The following is a 26238-nucleotide window of genomic DNA, read 5'->3' on the forward strand; positions in this document are numbered from 1 at the left end:
TTTATTCACTTACTCTAATTTACATTTATACAAATCTTACTGGACACACTATGGTCACTAGAAGTAAACTGAATATCCGCACTATCTACACGTAAAGTTACTGCACTGAGTTTTTAGTAAATCCAAGTCCTAATTATGAAAAAAATGGCATTTACTTGCACAAGAGGTGGGTTCCCTTTTCAGAGATCTGCACAAATACACTTGCTATTTAAGTTCAAAGAGATGTTAATAGCAGACAGGGCCCTTCATACAGCAACTGGCAGGTCAGACCTTGTCTGCAGTGGCTGCTTAACAGGCCCACCACCACAGCTGGCCACCTCCCAGGCCCTTTCTGCCCCCAGAGGCATTTCGAGAAGGCTCCAGAGAAGGGTCAGGGAGAAAGGGCCTTCTGCTTGGTGCACAGGATCATGGGGTGAAGACAAGAGTGGAAGCATCCCCCCATGGTATTGCCATCACACATGCAGGCACTTTGCTCCGCTGCTGGTTTGCCTAGCTCCTACCTTTCGTCAGCCTGGCCCTGCTAGAAAAGCTGGAGGAAGAGCTCTGCTGCACTTTTCTGTATTTATAGCTTTACAGGAGGAATACAGAATCCCTTTTGGAAAAACCTAGCTAGGAAAAACTTGCAGTGAGACAGGTAATAAAAATGTTTGTGGTTAAACACGGTTATTGATGTTCACAGTAGCTAAGTAACCTACCAGGTTAATTTTGCAAACACTATCTGAGATTGCCTGTAATAAATAATGAAAAAAAATCTCCTGCCCATGTCTAATACACAGATTTCCCCTGCCCCCCAGCTTTGTGCATCTGTTTTGGTAACAATCATGATTCTGTGCTAGCATCCTCTCAGATCACGGCTTTCATTCTAAACAACATGAAGAAGTAGTACACTAATTTCCAACATACAGAGAAGCACCATCCTGAAGACCCACAACCAGGCTGAACATGATCCCTACCTGTGTTTGCAAGTCGATTTGGATGCAGATTGTCTCGAATCCTTTTTAAGACAACTGTGGTTCCACTGTCTCCCATGACCTCAGCTTCTCAGACTTTTCCAGGGTGACAACTCAATCCTAGAAAATACAACAGGCTGCACTGCCCTTCCTCCAGTGAGGGATTAGGCTGCTGCAGACCTCTGAAAAACCAAGCTTCACCCAAGCAACAGCATCCATATGCTGCATACTTAGGTAACACTGCACACTGGGCAGACAGTCTGGCATCACAGCACAGCTGCTCTTTCTCACTTCTGAGAAAAGGCCACTGTTTGAGCCTTCAAGTTCTAGCTTAAGAGACATCTGAGCTCTCAGTCACATTCCTATAAAAAAATTTCCATTAATTCCATTCACCTCAAAACTCCTTGGGCCCTGCTCCAGTAAGACTCTCCACCACTTGCCCAGTGCTAAATCTGCAAGCAACCCCTCTGTATTATTGCCTATGTATTTCACAGTGCTCCGTGCACTAAAGGAACATGCTGTGTCAAGTCCTATATACAAGTCCTACCTTCCATTTAGATCCTCATTTTTACACAATTCCTTTCAGAACTATCTTGGATACACTGATACTTCCTTATTATTGGCCTGTCGCCAAAAGCATCACCTGGCTGTTGACATCACCTATGTTTTCCTATATGCACAGTGATGCAACTCCATACACTGTAAATAATATATATTATAATAATTTATATATGCCCTTCAGGCTATTATTCTGGGGGAAAGGGGAGAACACATCTAATGTTTAAGAAACCCAATGTAAAAGCTGTACATTGGCAAGAAGATTTGACCTTTAGGCATTGTCTTAAGTAGAAGAGGATTTAGCTAAGATTTAAAAAGCTCTGCATCTCGTTATAAAAGATTTTCTTGTTTCAATCTTATACAGGTCAATTTACAACAAGCACCAAATTAACAAATATTATTAAATCCTCTATGCCAAACAAAAGTGTCCCTGTGCCTTAAGTGTTCTGTTCAGTCCGCTTCGTTGTGGCTCATGTGCACGAGTCAGCAGTTCATGGCACAAGGGTCACTTTTGGACTTCCCTGCAGAGTTAATAACTCTCATCAAACAGCGTCCAAACTCCTCCAGGATCATGCGCTCTGCTGCAGCTTTTGACTTGCCCATCTTCTCCGCTTGCTCTGCCTGGGCGAGAAGGCATTCACAGGTTGCATCGGCTACCTCCTTAGTTACAAAAGTAAAGGGCAGCCTGAAACAAAGACAGATCCACTCACTTTCAGCAAAAACACATAGTGCACCGAACAAGAGGGCTGCGCAACTTTTTAGTACAAGGACTGATGAGATTTCATCTGTCTCATTGCTTCCAAGAGCCTTTAGACAATTAGCAGGGAGTGAATAAGCCACAGTTAGTGTCACATGAACTGGTGGGCCATTGCGCTTTGGGGCCTGCCTCCATTGATGTACATTTTGAAATAGCCTTTGAAATGCCCACATACATAGAACAATTCTCCAAATTTTACTATAAGGGCAGCTCAAGGATTACATCCTTTAGTAAATGGAACACTTGTGCTTCATGCTTTCTGTGAGCACATGGTCAACCAAGAGAATGTTTAGTGACACACTGGAGCACAGCTAAGCTTAGCATACCCTAGGTTCCACAGAAAGCACGGTTGTGTGAATCTCCATTCACCTGAGCACTCCTGCTTCTACAGTTTACACAGAAAACATTCAAAGGTGACAGAGACATACCTGTCATATATCAGAAAAAAAACACATTAGAAGCAACCAAAACAGGGTGCTGCCTTAACTTACTTCCCGCCACCACTGCTGAGTGCTGGTGTTGGCCTTGTCAGCAGATCTGAGATCTGGGAAGATAACTTGGTCTTTGCAGCGGTCTGCTGCTGCACCCTAACTTCCGCAGCGTCTGCTAAATGCATCAGTGTCTTTCGCTCTGGGCTTTCTTCAAAATTTTTACAGCCAATACATTTGCATATGGAAGAACACATGATTTTTGCCTGAAACAAACAAACAAAACATGAGAAGCCTCTTGCAACCTTGACTCCCTTTGAAACAAATCAAAATGAAAAGATCTTGTTTTAATCTCTTATTAATTAGTCACTCAAATTATCCATTAGTAGTTTTCTCTCCAAATTCTCACCTTAAACTGAGATGCCTTTCCAGAATGTATACCTGAATCAAATGCATATCAGTGGTTTCTGACTTATCCCTTTCTTCACCAACCTACTGTTAACTGTGGAATTTAGGTGGCTGAGCTGTGAGAGAGGTCAGTCTGACTCTGCCTCTATATCCACAAACCCATCAGTTAGCTGACAACAACTGTTGCTTTTGTCTTCCACAGACATGTTCTATCCTAGGACATCTGCGGGATGCTGCTTCAGCTTCTCCTAGGGACTTCATACAGCAGATTTCTTTAGGAAATACCACTTTTAGTAAAGGAGAAATCCAAGTCTAAGTTCAAAGTTAAACTTATGCAACAGAAGTGATCAATTCTGACATATACATGGCTTTCTGTGTGCGAATTGCTGGAAGAAGAGATAACATTACAGCAATGGAAAATAATAGAAAACATTATAGCACTCAGTACAAAAAAGAGAAAGCAAATCATAAAGGTTGCAACACTAAAAGGGAAAAAGACGGTATCTTTAAGATGAGATAATGCTTCGTACCTCATAACATTCACAGTAGTTTTTGAGACATCCTGAGCGTTTACAGTTACACCCTTTGCTGTGTCTTCGATCCGATTCTCCTTCCTTTCCTTTACCTATTTTGGGCTTGAAGGCTTCAGGGTTTCTGTCAAGGCAGGCCTGTCAATGCAGACCCAAAGGGTCAGTCACTGCATGCAGGGACCAGAATTTAGGGGTGTGATAAAGAATTTAAACCTTGCACATGTGGGAGGAGGTCAGGGCCTTACACACCCACTCTGCCCCATACCATAGCTTCAGAAGACAGAAGTTAAATGGCTTTGATCCCAGGGACAGGGGAAGAGGCCCCTCACCTTTATTGCTTTTTGTCTATCATTTTCATGGTCCAAGTTGTTGTAACAATTTGTACAGTTGCAGTTATTGCAGAATTCACCATTTGCGAAACAATCACAATACCTGAAACAGAAAATGCAGACGGCATTTGTAAACACAACCGTTACAGTGGTGTTAGTACTGATGGCAGTAGCAGAAGGTCCTAGTCTGACGATATGCACACACAACAATAGGTGTAAGGGTCACTCTGTGCTATACTCCATGTGTACGAGTGGTATCAAGCCTCACTGCAAGACCTAAATCCTCTAGCGCAGGTCTAGCTGCTGTCTAAAGACACAGGTATAGCTCCAGGGTGTCTGTTGCAGCTATGTGTTCACATAGCACAGGTCCCCATAGCAGCAAGAGAAGCTAATGAAGCTAATGAGACTTATTTCTAGGGTGACTCCAGGGTGGCTGACCCACACGTTGAGGGCCATCCTGCCACAGCCACCTCATCACCAGTTCCTGGCCCAGCCACTTCAAGTCAGCCCTCAGGAGCTCTCCTACAGCCAAAACAAAAGGCAAGCCATTGGAGTGCCAATCAAACTGACTAACACAGCAACCAGCCTTTTTTAATTAATTTTGCCCCTAAACTGTTTACAGCTATGAACCGAGGCAGAATTTGCCATAGCAGGGATGGAATAGAAGAGGAACTCGTTCGTGGTACACCTCATAGGCTTTGCAGCACAGGTAAAATAGAAAAGGATCCAGATGAGGATAAAGATGTAATTATCTGAGATTTTTTTAAAGGGACAAGTCTGTGAATAAAAAGCAGCAAAACACTGACAGGAAAAGCCAATCACATTGCCATGCTTCTTATGTACCTCTGCTACCTCACACCAAAACCAAGATTTCACGACACCATCCCACAGATCTGATACATGGAAGCACCACATTCACTGTCAGATCAAACGTGGCTTTGGATCACAACAAACTCTGGCACGTTTCAATGTGTCCACTACCACCTCCACCTATAGCTGATGGAAACTGCTGATCCTCTTCAGTTACCTTTCAAATCCTGCTGGGAGCACATCTTTAGGAGTCTGAACCCCTTGCAAAACTGGCTTCCCGTGGCTAGCCCAGGGTTACACTATAAGAACTAGATTAGGGTTGGCCCAGAGTCCACTACAACCCTTCATCTCGTTGAACTGCATTTTGGTGATTTTTAGCAACCTGAATGGTCCTAGGGACAAACTATATCAAAAGCTTTACAATCTGTAATAGCTCTCCTTTCTGACCTGTATAAAAATCAGTAGTGGAATGGTCCTGGTTTCCAAAACAAACAGCACCAACATCAACCCAGAACATCAGTGAGCAAATAACTTCTCTGAGTTTTCTTCTTTCAGGCTATGTGCCTACCTTCAACATTCATTTGGGAAAAAGCAACTCCCCTTCCAGATGGGAAATGTTATACTAGGGAAAAAGCACCTTTAGTGGAGTGAATTAACCATTTGCTCCACAACAATGCCTAGCCATTACATATATATATATATATATATATATATATATATATAATTACAGTAATTTATAAGAAAAGTTTGTTTCCAAACAGCATTCTGAAGGTACAAAGCATCACCAGCAATGTTATTATTCTCCTAGAATTTCTAGAGCATTCAGTTGCCAAAGACTAAAATAAAGCGGAAAACCCTAAGCATCTAACATATATTTGGCACTATGAAGTCAGTCACATATGTCATAAAACATTTGAAAAACCAGCTACACACCTTCCTGTTTACCATATCTTCTCTGCAACAGACAATTTTGAGGCTAGGAAGCACAAGGCACACCTCCCTACACAGAGGTAGGGTGTATTACATTAAAAGAAACCCAAGTTAAAAAGTTTAAAACACACTTCTTAACTTGGGTTCAGATACTGCTGCATCACTTTCCCTTTGAGTAGCATAACACCAATTTCCTCTTTAACATCTATAATTCCAGGAACCACAGATTAATTTCACTATCTACTCCTGCTTTTGTCCCAAAACTGGTAAACTGACTTTAACTTGAGACAAAGAAACTTAACATCTCCTCATCTTAAAATGATTTTATGTCAAATTCTTACAAAGACACTGAATGGAATAGCAGAATATCTCATGAGGATGGGCAGGACTTAGACCTATCAGTGAAGAATCACTTGTCTATTCAGTCATTTAAGACAACACACAGCCCAATTTTTTTTTAAGTACTTGATACAACATGGTATCATCAAAGTACAGTAGATACCCACTGATGATACCATGGGATGTCATTTCACTCAGAGCAACAACACAACTACAGCTGCTGAGTGGAATTGCTTCCACCACACCAAAAAGTTGTGAAATCAGGAATTTATAAAATGTTAGGGTCTATATAGCTCACAGGAGTTACAAAATTACACAGGCCCTGCAACATCTCCACCAATATCAACAGCAACCTTCAATTAGCATTAAGACATAACATTTCTGACATACTTATAAATGTTATATTCTGATACTTGGCTTAAATTTGTGATGCCAAAAATAAGGCTTAAAAAACCCAAGCTGTACTTACAATTTCAAACATAGAGACTTAGTACAATTGCAAGGCTTCCTCGGCCGGTTTGCAGATTCAGAAGGAATTATTCTGGGGGGGAGGAGGGAAAAAAAGTGCATTTAATACATGCATACTGTTTTATCAGTTTCTTCCTACTTTAAATTCAAGTATATCACTCATAGGAAAAACTCAAAAGAGGATCTTTATATTGCCCTTGCATTAGGTTTTTGGCTGACTATGTTTAAGTTAGCCTATAGTGCCTTTATATAGTGCCCTTCCAACCCAGAAAGAGATGGGTTTATTTGCTGCAAGTCTGGCTGCATGCCTAAAGTAGAAATGCGATTTAAAGCTAGAGGAAGCATCATAATCGAAAACTAGAATCAGGGAAAACTTCCCCAGAACCCCCCTACATGCAAAGGGACTAGATGCAAACAAGGTTCACACAATATGACTGTGTCTCTCCTTTTGTTCTAGTTGAAATTAAAACAAAACAGAACAAAAAAAAGCAGCTCCAGAATAATTGGAAAGCAAGCCAAAACATGGTGTTCAGTTGACAGATATATTTTGCATCAGACACAGTCTTTAACAGCTCTTAAAACCCAAATTTTGTGTCACTAATCACTTTTGATGAAATTCATTCCATCCCTATCCAACACTTTCAGCATATAATGCCAGGGAGATTAAATCAAACCCATTTGTTTGAATAGCTGCATCTAGGTTTTGGATTAGTTCGTATCCATTCAAGTTGCAAACAACAAAACACACCTTGGCCTTCCAGCAAACAGTAACACAAAAGGACTGTGGAGAACAGCTAAGGCTGCTGGATTGGCAAAGGGAAGATAATACATGTTAGCTGTTATTTTTATCCTTAAAGAAAAAATACAAGACTAAAAAAAATCAAAGCCTGGTATGAGGATTCATTTTGGGCTTTAGTTCCATTTTGCTGTTCAGCTGGATTTCTGCATGTGCTAAGCATCTAGCTCTTATATTGCCCAGCACCTCTTTCCAGCAACGTCAAGAAATAGTTGAGGCTGGTGGCTCCCAGGTGCTGATGTAGAAAGAAGAATGAGCAACAGGAAGCTTTCAGGTCATCTTCCTGCTACATGAGTTTAAAAAACAGAAAGGAAAACACAGCTCTGATGAAGAGGCCACCTCAATTGTCAGACAGATCCATGTCCTTTAGTCAGAGGTAATAACCATACCACAGTATACTAGATTTACTTGGAAAATCCCCCAAAGCAAACTCCAATACCTAAGCTCCCACTTTTCCTTATAATGAGTGTGAAAGATGTTAATTTAGCAGCCTATACTACAAGTTTTTTTGGTTTTTCTTTGCAAAACACTCACCCGTTGAATGGCAGCCGTGCTTGTGACTGGATACTAGATGTCCCTGTAAAGCCAGTGTTGCTTGCTATAGATACATATGATGACTGTTGTAGCTAACAAAACAAAAACGTTAATGTGTAACACAAAAGAGATTAAAGTATACACAAGAGGACCTATAGCTAGTTTTTTAAAATTAGTTTTCCAGATATTGTTATAAAAATAATATGCTTGCACAGTTTTAGACCTTTATGGAACTTGGACCAGACGGCAACCTCCTGCCTCCACACTTAGAATAAAAAGTTATTTTAGATGGTTTTTATGTTCTCTATTACAGTGCCTACAGCCATACAGGTAACAGGCTACACACAAGTGTTCAGAGTACAAACTGTTCCAGCTCATAAAAACATGGTGATTTCCCCTCTTCTTCTCCTAAGCAAACCTGCCCCTAACAGAGCAGGATTGCTTCCTGCAGAAATTACTTTAGTAGCTTCCTTAATATATAAGCCACTTAATATGGAATTACATAAAAGCAAGTGAAATCATTTCCACTTCAACTTCTCTGCATATCTGGACTGCATGGTTTTTCACATTAAAGAAACAAAACCTCCTAAAAACCTGCCAAATGACACTGTTTTGGGCTCCCTTCTTTTGTATTACCTATGCACAGCCATTTTCTCCTGCTGGGACAGGTTCTGAAGACAGACTGGTACATAACAAGATATGACCAGGCCAAAGAGGACAGATTGGGTTCGGAACAAAACTTCTGAGAAGAGGTCCAACAAATGGTATTATTTAGTTTAAGGTAAGATTTGTGAAAGCGGACTGGAAGAAGTGGCAAGAGTCTTCAGGGTTAAACTGCAGCTGTGACAAAACCAGAAGGGAACACGAAATGAGGTACCAGTAACACCATGAGCTAACAGACTTCTTGTCTGTACAGACTGGCTGGTCAGCCTTCAACAGAATGTTTCATTTATCTTCCCTTTTCATTATGAATGTTGGTCACATCTTGGCAAAGAGCAAAAAACATAATCCCTAGACCTGGGTTGGCGTGACCAGTACCCCCTGCTTCTGACTGCTGGTAACGTGGTCAGCGTAACAAACGCCATTTTATAATGCAAGCACCGTTCTCTGTGACTGAGTGGTTGCATACTCATTTCCTTTCCCCTCATTATCTGGCCATAAAGGCCCTGTGAACCTGAAGTAGACAAACTAAACAGATTTCTTCTTCCACTCACTACTGGCCTCAAGATTCCTGGGCACCAGGCAGATTACCCCCTTCCTTACTGTCCACAGAGGTCTCAGGCACCCAGATAACCAGGTGGTGATGACGCTGCCACAGAACGGGCAAGTGTAACAGCACACATTGTACACAGTCTGTACAATCAAGCACTTACAAGTCCTAAGTGAGGAACCTGGGCCAGAACTGCTGCTGGACAGCGAGATGTGATGTTCGGATGGCCAAGGATGCTTCCACTGACATCTGCTTCCCCCATGGATAGAGTGACTCAGACTTCTTTGTGATTTTTGAGTCTAGATTATGCTTTTTGTATCAATAAAGCAAACCATGTATTAAGAATCTGACCTGATCTTCAGAGGGTCTAGGCAATTAGAAGTTCTAAATTAAGTTGTATTATAAATTACGTACTACACTATTTATAAATAACTGTATTACACTGATTCTGCTTATAGAAACCCTGTGCTATTCTGGTTATAAGTTCTATGCTATGCTAAGCAAAAAATCCTGTTAAGAAAATGAAGTTTTAATTGTAACTACAATTTAATGCTGTTATCACTGTGCCACGGATCCCTAAAATAAACTGTGTCCCATTATTGTCAGATGACAGGTGGTGAGCACGAACCTTTAGGAGGAAAGCAGTATGTTCCACAACAGCTCTATTTTCTTATTTATCTCTGGGTTAACACCATACCTGTGTGACATACTGAGCTGGAAGGACTGCATAGCCAACGTTTCCTGTACCCGGTGCTGGTGCCAGCACAGTGCCCGGTGGGAGGTTGGTGAGGTTGGGCTGTATCTGTGGCAGTGGAGTGGCTGGCATAATAAGTCTTTGTTGGGGCTGACTAGTAGTAACTATCTGGGAAGTTGGGTTAATCGGTTTGGGCACCACCTGGAGAGAAAAGAGGTTTTTATGAACTCATTGTTTGTTGATTCAGAATGCACTTTTATTAATAGAACATTTCATTACAGTTCTGAAATCAGACTTTTCTTTTCCTTGTCCAGCCAAAATAAGTCAGAATATGCCTTTCACATTTAGCTCACCTGTTTCACAGTCTGTGCTGGCACTATGGGAACAGACATCCGCACTGGGGTTGCATTCACCACCACTGGCTTCGCTAGTATCGAGAAACAACATCGCATTAACACACATTATTAACTCAAAGCCCACATTCAGTCTTCCAGATTTTTATATGCATGTAACGCAAAGGTACTTAATACTGTAACTACACACTGAGATTAACAGACCTAACTCACGGCACATAACATTTATGTCTAAAGAACACCATTGTAAACATGTACTTGGCACAAGACTGCGTGCACAGTTCACAGAAATGCATAAAAAACCAAACACCTTGGGTACACAGCTCCTCTGGACACTGGATTTCCCTTGGCAAGAGGAGATTACAAAACCGACAGGTTAGTTTGAAATCTTTTATTCCATCACAGATTTGGAAAGCGTGGACAGAAACATCTGGTGCTCCTAAAGCATTTTAAATGGAAGGATCTTGATGTTGCAGGAGTTTTGGCAATATGTTGGTAGGCTGTTCTGGCTTCATACTTTTCATACAGAGGATCTGTGACTTGCCACAAGTCTGGTAAACTAGGGGAAAGCAACCTCAAATGCTTCAAGGATTCAGACCCAACTATAGAGCAACTTGACAACTAGGAGAGTTTCCACATACAAACCAGAGTAACAATAGAATATGAAATTTATAGGAGTCTACCACAAAACCAAGCACATCTGGCAGTCTTGATAGATCTCTTATGTACTCATTTTAATCCTTACAAAACAAAAACATGAAAAAAACCACAAAAGACTTCAGACAACACATTAGCACCAGCACTTACCCTGTTGAAGAGGCTGTGTATTTGTACTGGGATTTTGACTGGCTGATTGGGTTGAACTATTGGCTGTTGTGGCAGTAACAAGTCTGACATAATGGAACTTGCTTCCAGGTACCTGAATCTGTTGAACATTAGGTGCAGTTGCCAAGGGAATAATTGTCTTAAATTGAGATGTACCCACTCCTCCTACAGTAATGGTCTGCACTGCTGATTTCACACCCTGTTAAGCCAACATAGAGGGCACAAAGTTACTTGCACAATGGCAGAAAGAATGTCAGCGTGTTTTGTTTACTGAATTTGTCAGTGAGCAACTCTCTAATCCATTCATATCCTTGAGAAGCAAGTCAGTTATCCCCATTTTTGCTTTCAAAAGCAAAACAGATGCAAAGAGATTAAATGTCTCTCAACAGCTCAGAGCAAACTCAGTTCAATTTTCAATGCTCTACACCAAACACCAGAGTAAATCAATAGTTACATGAGTAGGGTCACTCAGTCCACTTCCCCAGATACAATGTCTGTCAAAACCACTTCAGGTGACTACAGAGAACATTGCTCAGTTTGTATTCAAAAAAAATCAAGCAACAAACCAACCTAGAAATATTCCTACTAATACAACACATGGTAAGAACTTGCAGAACCGTTTGTGCTGAACTGTGGCATGATTTATCACTGTGTGTACAGGTATGTCCTGTTAAGACACTTTGCAATTAATACACAGAAATCACTGTGCAGCCCTTGAGAAGGAAACAGAACAAAGTCCATAAACTGACAGCTGAAGATATAAGAAAGAAGGCACAAGCCGAGACACTAAAGAAGCAACAACAATGAAAAGTGGCAAACCACATTTATTAGGAAAAAACCCAAAAAGGGAGTTAAGCAGACCTGTGCTACCTCACAACTGGAATAATGGTACATCTGGAATTTGCAGGACTTTGTATTTCCAATTTATCTATCTATAAATACAAGCAAGTATTAATTTCTATTTATACACTTCCATAAGTCTACTGGCTTGATAATGATCTCTTTTTTCCAGTCTTACTGGCAAACTCAAACTTTGGTTTTCTTTCTCCTTTTTGTCCTTCCATCTAACTTCTTTTAGAGCTCAGCTTTTTATTCTCAGGATTTTAAATTTAACAATCAATATTAAATATCATTGCCCTTGGCATTAAGTTTTAGTATTATATTTGGTTGATAGTATGATGTGTCGTCTTAGAAGATTTTCCCAGCTCCCCAGCTTTCAGCAACCTCACAAATGAAATCTCACTTTGTATATATTTCACTGGAAATAAGTTTGGGCTTTTAAAGTAAGATGTTTGCTTGAGATTTTTTTTTAAATATACTGAAACATCAACAACCCAGAGTGATTCAAAATAAGAACTATCTGCAAGCACAGTCACAGCCTAAGTGTTATCACAGGGAGACCAGCATGGGCAAAGTTCCCTCTAACACACAAATTAATGGTTTCCATCCAAAGACAACTGGGAAAATTGTAAAATTCAAGTGATAGCTCTTCTAAGGGCATGTTCTTGAGCTGAGTGAAGACAGGTGAAAGCCTTATGTTGTGTCGGATATCTCTGGATCAGAACTCTATGCATACCACACAGCCATCTCCATTTTGTCACTTAGGGTGCTTGAGTTAGAATGACTTAACCTAACAACTGTTTCAAAAAGACAACTATGCCAGTTTTACTCTGGAAAAAAAAGAGAAATATTCAAAACATGCTGGTGTCCATATCCCCATATCAGCATTCCAATTATCACCTGTATCAATAAGAGGAGACAATCTGTCCGAGTCTCTGGTCTCCTTGTTGTACATGCAACTGTGTCCACTGCCTGCTATATTACATCCTCTCTGGTTATTTACAGTCATGTTTACCAAAACAGACGTCAAGATAGAAAAAGATTCACCCAAGATTACAAGAGAGTAAACTGTAGTTTGTAAGAATGGTCAGTTTTGTCTTGACATTCATTAATGCAAATTTATCAAAGCTATTATAGAAAACTGATATTTTTCTAGAAATTGGACACAAGAAAGTTATAATTTCTAATTCTGTAGGTCTCAAAACCATGGTGTCTTGCATAAGCAGACCGCTACCACAAGAACATGAACTCCACTGATGCAAACCTCAGAAACACCTGGAAAGCAGCCCTTGCCAGTAGCACAGAAACACTGGTAGAAGAGAGAACAACACAAACAACTCATCCTTGTGTCACAGGAAGCCTTTCAGATTTGGGAGATTCAGCATATAGTGACAATAACTTGGACCAAGTAGGGCTTTCCAGGTTGGAAAGCTGCTTTCTAAAATCACACTCTCATGTATGGTCTTACAATGGCTTGTACCCCTTGAATGAAGCAGCACATGCGCCTCAGGGCAATGCTTTTTGTCAATTCTTAAGCAAGCACTATTACAAGAACACCTTGGGACTGACCACTGCCAATTAGCAGTTCAACACTTCAGTTTCCCTCGAGCGATGAGACAGAGACATGCTGGAAGACAAAGGAAAGTCAGTCTGTACCTGGGCAGTTGTGTGGTTGACTATAGCCTTCCCAGGGGAGGAGGGCGCTGACTGCTGCACTGTGAGGATCTGCTGTCCTAACGCTACATTCAGTGGGACACCCACCGTCTTCTGGGGTGAGTTGGGAGGCTGGGAGGCCACTGACACCACTGTTAGCTGCTTGGCAAAACAAAGAAGCAGTTTAAATGTCTGTACAGGATAGAAGACCCTGTACATATACATTCTCCTCCTCATGAAAGAACAGTCCTCCACCAGTACAAAGAGTTCTTTCTGTCAACAAGGGTGCTGTATTTAATCACAACTCAGGTGGGTCCAACGTGCAACTGCTGTTGCACATAGACACATTAGAAGCTTCAAGGCATTGCTGGTTTCCAGCATCAAAAGGCCCCTGGCAGAAAGCTAGCACAGCTTCTGGTTTTTGGTTTGGTTTGGTTGGTTTGTTTGTTTGTAAGGAAACTAGCCTACCCGAGCCTGAGCACTGTCAGGATGTTTTTTTCTGAATAACAGCTTTATAATCAGTACCATGACTATTTCACCAGAAAAGGAAATTTTAAAGGCGAACTGTGGAAAGCAAAACAAAATAATCTCACTTCATACTACTGATTCAGACAAAGTACAAGAACACCAGTATTTTCAAATCTACTTTCCAAATTCCTGTAGAGATCCAGTCTTCTGATCACATTTCTGCAAAGTGCTCTATATAGTCACACCCTTCCCACGGTTGGTTTTCTACTCTTTGTTCTAAACTTCATTTGTTATGTTTTAAGAAAACTCCCAATTTTTGAAAACATTTGTTTTTAAAAGATATTTAGAATTACTTATCTATAGTAAATTCAAGATGCCTAAGGAATCTTTTTACCCCTACTCATTCTTAGCTTTGCTTCTAGATTTATATTTTGTTTACTTCTTTAACATGTTGCTTTCCTCACTAATAATTATCTAACACAAGTCCTTCACTCCATTTGTACATTACATAGGTAAAGCACAGCCAAACTAAGAGAATTCTTTACTCTTATGCTAGCTTTTATACACGATACTTTGTTTGCATGCACTATGCATCTTGCCTCCCCCTGGACTCTTCCTTTCTCCAGCAACATTTCTCTTCTCAAGACAATTTTACGAAGTCTAAAATAGAAGCATCACCACGAAGCTCGTCTGTAATACAGTTTACAATGGACGAGTTACCTTTTTATTGCCCTCCTGTGCCAATCTCCAGCCCTGCATTTGTCAAGGACCACTGCAAATCTCATTTACTTCAGACATGATTAGAGAAGACTAGATTATTTATGTGGTAGCAGGCAACAGTTAATAAGTGCTGACCTATTAACATTATTGAGGTCTCCTCTTAAACAGTCTGATGACATTTCATGAAGGTATTAAAAAAAAAATACTGCTTGAGCACTTGGCTAAGAGAGAACAGCCACTCTCAGAATGGATGCTTAGGGAATGGCAAGAAATAGCAGGAATGGGAAACTAATGCAGTAATGCCTATTTACTTAAACCACAGTAAGGGAGCCAATTGCAAAAAATCTAACTTAGGCCATTACTGCAGAGCATCATGATGCACAGTGGAGCCTCTGGACTGGCAGGATCATAAACAGCTTGCAGCAAAGGCTGAGAGTGCTCCGTTCAGACAACTGTGCAGGAGGGACAGAAGGTTGCAGCCGGAATCGGGTCCTTACCTTATTAGGGGATTTGAGTGGTGAGATCGCTATTTTATTTGGTGTCTGTTGTGTTGTTGTACTCAGAGATGATCCAATGACTCCACTCTCAGAGATTGTTATTGTCTTTGGTGGTGTTCCTGGAGCAGACTGTGAAAGAACCCTACCTACAAACAATGCAAGATACCATCAGCTCAAGTTATTCCTGTTTATGTTAACTTTTAAAGCAATGTTTTCTCTGAATATCCTGCAATTGATCCCTACTTCTGAGAGTGTATGACCTGGTAGGCGGAAAATCAGCATTTTTTAAGTTAGATTTAGCAACAAAGAAGAAAATAACTGGCATCATTGCAAACAAAAAGACTTGAGCTTAAAAAAGCCAAAACAGATATTGACCTTTCTGTGACATCCAGCTGAAAATTTTTTAAAGCCAGGACAGCATCCTGAGGCATGCAGCAGTCCAATACACCTGCGCCGAGCACAAACACCCAGCTCACAGTTTCCCAAGAACTCCCTGGGCTGCTGCAATGTACAAAGAAACTGAGCATCTGTAGGGGACTACTTCCTTTTAAAACCTCAGCCATCAGAAACAATCGGTGTTACAGTGGCCAGAAAAAAGGTCTTTGGTCTGTCTATGCTCAACTCTAAGTCTGGTGGGGTTTTGTGTTTTGTTTTTTTTTTTCTTCTCTGTGTTGGTGGTGGTATTTTTCAATCTCTAACAGAATATATGACAATATGTGTGCTGTAACTCTACAAACTATCTGCTTTTAGAGTAGCACAAAAAGTTAAACAGCAAAACCAACATCTCCAAATCATGAAACTGGTCTTAGGAATACCGAAAAACTCCTACAGTGGAAAACACATTTTTAATTTTTTTCCCCCCATACTTCTTAGTTTCTTTCCAAAGAGTACTTGACCACTGAGCTTTCCTCTGCTGCACTTTGGCTCAGACTCATTTCTGTCATCGTTTCTCTGTCACCCATTCTCTTGTACTACATTTATCAAAATAAGAAACAAACACACACCAGAATAACTTTTCCATCCAAAACCAACCAGTGGCATGACAACTAAAGAAACTGGAACCAACAAGAAAAAGCATCATCCTCATGGAAAGCTGCCTTCCTTACATGCTCTAAAATTACCTTCACTTTTGAGCAGCCTACATAACAGCAAGCAGCTGCTAAAGGCACATGCAACCTGAAAAAAGTCAAAGTCTCTGGGAATTTTACCATCTACAGCATTCGGGGTTCTGAGTTTGTTTTTTCTTGATGACAGCTTTCCCTTTCTCACTACAGCCCTTTGTCATCAGCTTCCTAAACAGAAATTTGGTTGCTTGTATTGATAAGTATTCCAAATTTACAACTTTCACCTCAGTTTTCAGAAATTCTCAAGCAATTAAAAATATTTAACAGATTCATAAAAACAGGCATACAAGATCAAAAGACAACACACAGATGTTACACATTACCCAAAGTGCTGTCAGCCTCTCAAAGCTGTCAAGCTGTGGTGGCTGTTTGGGATGGCAAGAAGAAAGGCAGATCTTTAAAAAGATTTCCATCTCAGTTAGCATCACCTCCCTGTGATGCTTCTCTCAGAGGATTAGGGACAGGTACTACTGATTTTGCAAGACATTGATTTAAAAGCTGGAAGTTTGTTTATTTTATAACATAGCAGCTTGTCAATATTACATAGGTATGTTTGGATTTGGATCTGGAGGCAGGAAATGTGAAAATTCTTGTACTGTTTCTGTTGGGGGCTCCTTACTGATCACCGGTTCTCATGTGTTGCCAGATGAAAATGCATGGCAGATTGAGGTGGCTCGTTTCAGGGGTCGTAATGTTTTGGGTAGGGTTTGGGGTTTTTTTAATATTTTTTTGGTGGGTTTTTTTTGTTTGTTTAAAACACACACAAACAGCTAATTCAAATATTTATAAACATAGTGAAGCAATTTTCTTATTCACAGGACTCTACATTTGGTAGGGAAATGTTTAAGGATTAAAACTGGGGAGTGGGATGGGGAATCCCTCTTTCACCCAAAACATGAGTCAGGCTTCAGGGTGCAGGCAGCCTGACAACTCAAGGAAAAGATTTTTTTTTTCCCCAGTTATGTGCCATTCACTTTTATCTAAACTTCTGAATACAGGAGACAGTTGCATTCTTTTTAAAACCAGATCAAGTCCCAGTTCTGTAAAGGGTTAACAAATTCGTTTAAATATGTGAAAAAGATTTTAAGCCTACTTGGGTTGGTCAGTCTGGAAGCAGCTGAAGACATCCTTCAAAGTTCTGAAGATGCCTCTGGTTTCCTACATTTTCCTTTTGTGATAATTTACATGTCTCCGATGTTACTGGCATAAATGCAATGATACATCAGTCCCAATTCCATAATAAAAAATTATTACAATGTGAGTTTCTTTAATTTTGTTTGGTTTGTTGTTTTTCTTTTCTTAAAAGGACACAAACATAGATTTTGTTTTCTAAAGAGACAAGCGATTTCTTATGTGTCCTAATTACTTTCTTAGACTCTTCTGTGATGCCTATTTTTGAAGTAGGTGAGCAACAGAAACAACACAACTTTATTCTCTTTTTTCAATCATTTTTCCTGTTATTTGCATCTATTATATTTAAGTTCAACTATAAGCAGATTAAAGTAGTACAAGAGCATGTGTCTCCTTTTTGCTCTATGTATTGATATAATGCATCTACAAATGCTTTCTGTTTATCAAGTAGCCTTTCCTCTGGCTGAGGTGTTTATATTCTCCTCCCCAAAGTCCAGACAGTAAAAGCATCTTACAGTAAAAGCTAAATGATCAAACTCTGCAGTCCCAAAGATAATTCTAAACGAGCAAAGTATAAAGGTACCAACAATTGACTTTATCTGCTTCTACCCACAAAATTTTCTGCTGACATTTTGTTTTCATTTGCCTGAGGTACTTCAACAGAAACTACAGTAAAATCGAGACCAACAAATTTCTATCACCATATCTTTGAACAGCCCTGAAGAAAAAGGTAAAGCAAAACAAGTCAAAGTAGTACAACCTGCAATGACTGGTGACACTTGAGTAGTCTGCCCTGTAACTGCTTTGCTATTGATTGGTTTTGCAAAGATTAGCTTGGTGATGACCGGACCTGAAGTTGGGGTTCGGGTCTTCTTTGCAATCTGAAAGATGAAGGAAAAAAGATCTAATGTAACTTGAGCATTTTGGATCTAAATTATTGTATTAAGTATGTTAGAAAATAAAAAGGGCAATACTCACACACATAATTAGAAGAATAATTGCTTATCTTGCATTTCACCCCCATTTCTCAATACGGAGAGAACTAGCTTTGAGAAATCCCTCACAGCTTTTTTTAAGAAATTGCTCTGTGTAAATATACCTCATCTTCAAGATGCTAAAATTATTTCTTACGTGCCATTGGTATATATAAAGAAGTTAAAATTAAATGCACAACTCTCAATATTTGAAGCTTTAAAAAAGTTCCTTCTTTTTCAGCCAACCATGACAAAACTTGATTCCTTGATTGATTTGGAAACTACTGCTCTGAAACACCTCTTGACCTATTCTGACATAGCAGCACACTTTTAATCCTGCAAATGGGGAAACAGCCTTCTTCAAGAGTTCTCAAAAAGTAGGTGGACCATCAGTCCCTGAAAGTTTTAGGTACTCGCTAGCCAAGAACAACTTAGCTATATCCAGGCACAATGGAGTCTTTTTTCTTTCTGTCATCCAGTCTCCTGAAACGTAACTGAATCAAGAACATGTATGTGCAATCTGATGAGACAGATCACTTGAAATCTTTATAATCAGGGTTTTAAAGTCTTCAAAGTTTTAAACAAGACTCTTTTCCACACTGACAGAAGTTAACTACTCAGTGCTTTTATCCTAATAGTTTCTATACACTGGCATCCAGCTGGTGAATTGTTCAATTAAGAGGCTGACTTCTTTCAAAGACTATTTTAACCTGCTGACTGCAGAGGCTGCCTGCATATGCGGGCTATCACTAGAATCTTCCTCAAGTCTGAGTGAGCACACTGTAAGGCACTACTCAAGCCCTTACACTCACCCACCAACAGTCAGTTGGTGGGCACCAGCCACCAACTTCATCAACATCAGAGGCGTACAACATGGGCATCCATGTGGGGAGCCACCTTCATAACTGGAGAAATCTCACCGAGATGAAAATATACAGAGATGACAGCTACTTTTAACAGTCTGAGAAAGTTGTGAGTGCTTAAATGAAGCAATTGAGTAGGCTGAATGTTATGGTTTCCTACACAAAACACTATTCATAGATTTGCTGACTGAAAACACCTCCTTTACAGTACAGTAATGCCAAAACATTTGAAGTCTTCGGTAGCACATAATGAATTCCCCAGCTGCCCCACAAAGAGCACATGTGGGGCTGTTTCAACTCCCAGCCGCACACACGCAGCACGGCCAGGGAAGCCAGGGCTTCCCACTGCTACGAAACTGGAGCCCTCCAGCCCCCCATGGAAAGCAAATGCTGACTCTGCATGCCAGAGCTGTGCCCAGACAAGGGAAGCTGGCAATGAGCAGCTCTGACACCCAGCAGTGCCCAAAACCAGACCTCATTTGAAGGAAGCCATGTGCTGCTCCACAGTTACAGTACAAGTGTTCCTCAGAGACCTTCCCCTCTTGCAGGTGAAGGTCATTTGCCCAAATATGCTGCACCCAGGCCATGGTAGCTGCTTTATAGGTGACATAAAACAGTCAAGGCTTAAAATGAAACAGAGAAGAAAAAAAATCCACCTGCTCTTTTTGGAGATATATTAACTAAAACCTTGAAACATGCATTGTTTAAAGAAGGAAGCTTTATTCAAAGCTCAGTTTAGAAATTTAACTTAAAGCCATTTTAACATTTCAAGGTTTCAGTTGTCTTAGCACATACACACCTAACAGATGAGCAGGCATTTTATCAGTAAATTTGTTTGCAAATTAGCACACATTTTAATTTCTGATAAGTTCTCCACATTTCATCTGCTTGATTTGAGATTTCTGTTCTGCTGAAATTAATCTCATCCTACCATAAGGTATTATTGTAACTCAACTGCTGTTGCTTTTACTCTCTGAAGAGAGGGCAAAGTCTGGCTCAGAACGTGATCAACATCCAGTAGTAATAAACAGCTCTGGACAACAACAGCCGTTCCCTCATAGCAGTCAATAAATATGCTTAAATGACTTACATGAATACACATAAAATACTAGCTACCCATTAACATGAAATATTTCAGAAAAAAAAATTAAAAGTCTCAAAACTATAGCTGGTCAACACAAGTAGCCCTGCTTCCCTCCGACTCAATTTGAAACACCCTCCTCAGATAAATTTCTCCCCGATTTTGGGGTGAACTGTTGGTCTACAAAGAAGGAGGTCTAACAAAGAAATAACCCCCCCCAAGGCTTAGGAAACATGGTGTGGTGGTTTAGGCCCTGCCGGGACTGGAGACCACGTTGCCGTTCCCCCTCCCCCACCCTCAGCCGGTCAGGCTGGAAGTGAGGCACAAACCCCAGGGTTGAAATAAGGAGAAATTTAATACAACAGTGTAATAAGCAATCTGAACAACAACAGTAGCAGTGATAACAACAATAAACAGCAATAACAGTAAACAAGACAAAAGATATAAGAGAAATACCGCAGTGGTTACAGGCAGCTCGCTCGCGATGCTCCCCGTCACCAAAGCCACAAAGGAAAAAGTTCCCGCGCTCCCAAGGCCGGACCTGAGGTCAGCATGGTATGAATAACCCGGCTGGAGATCCCTTCCCCCTCTCTGCCGGGGAAACTTAACCCTATCCTAGCTGAACCAGGACACATGGCAAAACTCAAATGTTGTTGGTTATAGGTGAGCAACAGCTGTTGGTCCCCAAAGCGCTGGCAGAGTACTCCTGCCCTTGGAGCTGATAAGCCCAGCCACCTGTGAGAGCCTTCTAGGCAATGGTGGGAAAGTCACTACCCATTTCATTAGTGACTGCAGAAGCCAGAGGAAATAATCAAGATGACAGACTGCCGGTTTGATGCTTCAGAAAAAGCAAGCTCTTTGGAGCCCTCTGCCATTGCTCGTACTAATCACAAGAAGCTTAACATCATTGCTCTGCCTACATGGGCTAAGCAAGCTCCCGCAAGTTACTTTGAATTAGACTGCAAAAATATTTCCTGGAGCAACAAGCTCTTCCATAAGAAAATTATTGTATTTACAAACACACACCAACCGCCATCCCTCTACAGAAGAGATTTATCTGCCAGCATCTTTATTTGAACAGTCAATTTATTTCTTCCTAAGCACTTCCCACTAAACAAGATGAACTAGCAAGTTTCTATGGCCCAACTTTGTTTTTAACTGTCAAACTCTGTTCTATTCATACAGAAGGCGGCACAGGCATACCTCACATATACTGTTGGACTGCATACCCCCACAGTCAGCTATGACAAAGGAGCTAACATACTATATATGCAATTCACTCCCTAGATAAACCCATAGGAGCTTGTCCATGTAGCCATGCCCTATGTAATTTCTATTTGATAGAACATGAAAAATCAGGGACTCTAGAAATAGGAGAACAGTGTACTTCAGAGGAGATGAAGAAACTGAGCTAGGAATGGGAGTTTGCTCAGAGGTTAGGGAGTGCACAAGGGCACTTTTCCATTACGAGATGAAGCCACAATGATGGCCTAGCAGTTGTCTTGCCATGGTAGCAATGATGCTATGGACACATAGATTTAACTGGTGAAATGCAGAACCAATTATCACCTCAAGACAAGCTTAGCAACAGCAATGGTGATGTTTCTGGACATCTGGTTGAGAGTCATTTGCAAGGCCAAACTCCTGCTTAATGCACTTGGACTAAAGTAGTACACCAGCAGGCACACTGGCAAGCTAGAGTCCAAGGAACATTTTGCTAAACTCTATCAATTACGCCTTTTCTCAAGTGCTGATATTTCAAATGTCAGAACTGGATTACAGCAAGGCTAATTGAGTTTCTCTGATGACCTGCAAAGCCCCTGTGACAGTGAGAATGTAAAGGGAACTGAAGAGAGCTTTTTATCAACTCATCTTTTATCAATTCACTTTTCAGCACCAAGTCAAACTGCTGTGCTGCCTTGCATCCGAAATACTTGGTTCACAAACCCAGAAGGAGGTAAGTTACACAAGACTGCTGGGAGGCAGGGAGGCATTCACATCTTCCTTTACTCTTACTGAAAGGTTAAGAGGCTTGTTCAGGATAACAGGGTAAATGCATGACTTCATTTTCTAAGCTAGGGACTCAAGGCATGGGCTACCAATGATAGCGTAGACCATGAATTTCTTGCCTAGCCTCATATATCCCTCTGATACTTCACTAATTTCTTACAGGGAAAAGCACTGTCTGGGAAGTGCTAATGTAATTATCTTCCTTGCAGTACCAGGTACTTAGAACCACTAAATGCTGCCTTCTTGCTTCACATTTCTATTTCCTCCTCTCCTTATAGGAAAAAAAGAATGCCAAGTGTTAACAATTCAATCTGTTTTGCAAATGAAAGCAAAGATTTAATAACGAGACCACAACAAAGCAAATTTACTCAAACTGCAATTAACTAGATTTACAAATGGATGCAAGTCCATTTGTAACAGCTTCTATTAAGGAACCTGTAGAATTCCTAATGACAAACAGCAAAGGTCAATTGCCAAGTCACTGTATTTCAGTCACTGAAGGCACAGGTCATCTCGTGCAAGAAAAAGTAAATCACCGCTAAATAATTCTCCTCAGTTTCCAGTATCTGTCACTTGTCAGTAAGTGACTGAAGCCAATTAAGAGCAACTGATACACTCTTAAACATTTCTGTTCTGAGTCAAAAACAAAGGTTTTTTTTGAAAGCTATAATGACAATCATATCATTAATGATCAAGGTACAAAAATAAAAGTCACTTAAAATTGATACGTTTCAAACAGCTATTATTAAACACATTTTCCACTGGTATGATGCAGCAACAGAAAAGGAGAAAGAAATCAGTTCAGGGATCATCTGCAGCTTTAAAACATCTTGAGAGTAGCTCACATTTGCTTGCCATGAAATACTAGCTGGGAAACTTACCACTCAGCTAAGTCTGTCATTTTTCATGTGCAGCAAATTAATTTTTATAAGCATACTTAAATTTCTCATTTTGTTTAGACTGTAAAATAAATACCCTGCATTGAGTTCTACTTTTCCTTCACTGTCATGAGGTCTTATTTCTGCCTCACTGCCAACTAGAACAAAGTCACACACATTTAGTTCTGCCATAAACCAGATGAACATCAGACCCTTTGGGTCATAACCCAAGTCTTTTCAACACATTTTCAGATCCCAGTAGATTCTCTATGGTTTCAAATATCTTGAGATTCACGCCAGAGACTGGGAACAAGACCTTCAAGCGTCCAGCTTACGATAGCGTCTAGTCTATCAGTATCTATTAACAAGCTTAATTATATTTGAGGCACATAAGATATAGATGTTCTTTTTGAAATGATGGAAGGTTTTTTTCAGAGCATTTATTTAAACTAAATGGCAGAAGCTACTCTTTCATAAAGAGTAAAACAGTGTACACTTTGAATAAAGAACAGGCATCTAGAATTCAATTCTGTCTTCCTGAAAGCGTGTAGAATTCTTTCTTATAAAATGAAAATAACAGAAAAATTCTCTTCAATTTACTGAATTTTAATAGCGCACTTTCTCTGAGGCAAATCCTAAATTTCTAGACAGTAGCTAGAGGTAAAAGGCATAAAATGGTAAATGCATCCACAGATGAAAGCATGGGCTAAGAGCAGCACTGTATTTTTAATACAAGGAAAAAATGCAAAGGCTAAAAGCAACCATGTGTAAATCGGTGAAGGAAATGGACAACAGTTGAAGCAACAAAATTGTTTTTAAGATGTCTCAGTGTAACTCACTTTACCTGTACTGTTTTTAACTGCTGGGTCTGCAAAACAGAAGGCTGAGCCGCAGTGTTTATCAGCTGACTTCCTTGCGTCAAAGCTGAGACACCAACAACAGGTTTCACTTCTGACCGACCTCCAATAACAACTTTGATCTGCTGGCCTTGTACCTTGGAGTCTCCACCTTGAGCTTGGGATGTGGCCTTCTGTGCCTGTGGGAGTTGGCTGTGGGGTAATGCTAAAACAATAGGTTGGCCGGACTTGCCCAAAGTTGTTACAATTAGCTTTTGACCATCTGGCTTAATACTCTGATTGCCTATTTTAATATCGGCAGTTTTGTTCAGAATAATCTGATTGGCTGATATAGTGACAGGGGTCTGAGCACCAAGTTTATGGAGGCCGCTTGAAAAGGCAGGCTTTACTACTGCATTCACATCAGCTTTTGGGGTTGTAGCGTTCACTGTTGTGTCGCCTGAGTGATTGCTGGGTGCCGTAACCGATTCTGTGGAGACTGTGACTGTAGTCGTAGCTGAGGAGTCGCTGGTGGAGCTTATGTTCACTATTTCTTCCAGTTCTGTTTCCATGGGAATAGAATCTCCCATAGGCGATGACACGATAACTGCCTCAATGCTGTCGTCTTCCACAAGAGTTATACCGGTGTCCATTATTTCCTCAGGGAGCAAGTTGTTGACTTCTGCTGAAACCACCTCCATTTTAGCAGTTGTGGCAGTGATGATGGGAGCAGGTACTGCAATAATATTAAAAAAAGTTATTGGCTTCCAAAACCCCATAATTTTCAAAGCTTTATGAATAATATTACCAAGTAAGAAAATGTAGCAGCAGAAACTTTTTCAGACTGAAGGTATTGTGCATGCACAGGAGGGATATAATGAAAAAAATTGTTATCCAAACCTAACACATTAAGCTAAATTTACTTGCAGTAAGAATTTATATCAAACCTCTTCAACACCATCCATTGAAGTCAAATCAAGGCACTGACTTGCTGTGGATTATCAGTCCACTCTTGACAACACAGTACACAAAGCAGTAGTGTTCCCTCCCAAAGATACAGGCACCTTGTTCACAGACATTTAAGCTTACTGAAATAAAGTGAGAGTGAAACAGATTTAAAAATTCAACAGATGATAATGGCTTTTCTCATACATGTCAACACTGATTAGCAGGTTATCTTGCCTCAAGGGGCTTGTTATCCATACCAGATGTAACAGGTGTTCATTTTTGCCAAATCCTCGTTTTAAAAATCTCAGAAAACCAAACAGCTGCTTAGTAACAGGCAGCTCACTGTTAACCCCATAAGCTCAATCAACAGCCATGGACCAAGCCAAAGTCCTGCCTTTCCAAAATGACAGATAATTCCTCTATGCTGGCCAGGAAAAGAGCAGATCAATATTTTTTTTCCTCAATACTCACAAGAAAACATAATTCATGATTAATCTGAAACTTGTTCTAAACACAAAATAACATGCCATCTGAAAGAAAACAGGATTTTTTAAGCTGACTAATAAGAAGTGACCAATTTATATGAAAAAACCCTACAATAAGATTCAAAGCCAGAGTCACTTCCCACCTGAGAAACCTTAAAGACATTGCTGTAAATGGTTATGTCTATCATTCCCATTAAAACCGTATCGCTGTCAGAGGAGAAAAAATGATCAGCTTAATGTTTTTTTCCCCCCATTTCCTGACCCCATCAGCACGCTTGAGCACTGGACAGTCAAGCACACTGCATGGGTATGTGTACACACTCTCAAGTATTCATAAGCTCAAGACGGTGTGATCCTTGAAAATTCAGTTTAGTGCTTGCTAGGAAAAGCAGAGCTGAGTTATTTGTACTAAGTTACATTAATAACTACAAAACTGTGTCACTAAAAACCACTGACCAAGCGCTGAGATGACATTGATTCCTCTTAAGTCACTGTGGTTACACTTTGCAAAGCAGCTAACTACAGAAAAACTGCATTTTGCCCACAAGGTAGAAGGATGGGGAAAAAAACTCTGCTGTAGTTTACCCAGTTTCTATGCCAAGCTTGGCTTGCTCCAGCACAGCCTTCCTGATCATGAAGGGTGCCATCCTGATTCCCCTCACCTCCAGAATACAAGCCATACTAAACTGTCATGATACTCAAGAAGCCTGAGCTGTGAAAGAACTTGTTCAGATGACTGATGGTCAAACTCACACAGAACTCATTTATTGGCAGGCATTTAAAGATACAAAGTCATCTGATGTCACTGCCA

At 40.4% G+C, this 26238-nt stretch overlaps 1 protein-coding gene across 2 annotated transcripts; it reads right to left on the reverse strand.

Annotated features, from left to right (window-relative positions):
• Positions 1-1833: 1833 nt before the first annotated feature.
• On the reverse strand, positions 1834-25304 carry LIN54 (lin-54 DREAM MuvB core complex component). 2 transcript variants are annotated; one of them, XM_026847588.1, is made up of 14 exons: positions 24942-25304; positions 24003-24730; positions 18113-18233; positions 15098-15243; positions 13416-13571; positions 10902-11118; positions 10095-10168; positions 9745-9942; positions 7838-7929; positions 6509-6580; positions 3961-4063; positions 3632-3769; positions 2757-2959; positions 1834-2193 (listed from the first exon to the last, which is right to left on the reverse strand). In XM_026847588.1, exons 2-14 carry the CDS (start codon positions 24693-24695, stop codon positions 1992-1994), a joined length of 2415 nt encoding a protein of 804 aa, XP_026703389.1. In that variant the 5' UTR covers positions 24696-24730; positions 24942-25304; the 3' UTR covers positions 1834-1991. The 2 variants fall into 2 exon arrangements, with proteins under 2 accessions (XP_026703389.1, XP_026703390.1); XM_026847589.1 differs by lacking the exon at positions 13416-13571 and having other exon boundaries at positions 24942-25303.
• Positions 25305-26238: the final 934 nt, after the last annotated feature.

This window comes from Athene cunicularia, assembly GCF_003259725.1.
Source record: "Athene cunicularia isolate RWA chromosome 4 unlocalized genomic scaffold, athCun1 chr4_part2, whole genome shotgun sequence".
Lineage (NCBI taxonomy): Eukaryota > Metazoa > Chordata > Aves > Strigiformes > Strigidae > Athene > Athene cunicularia.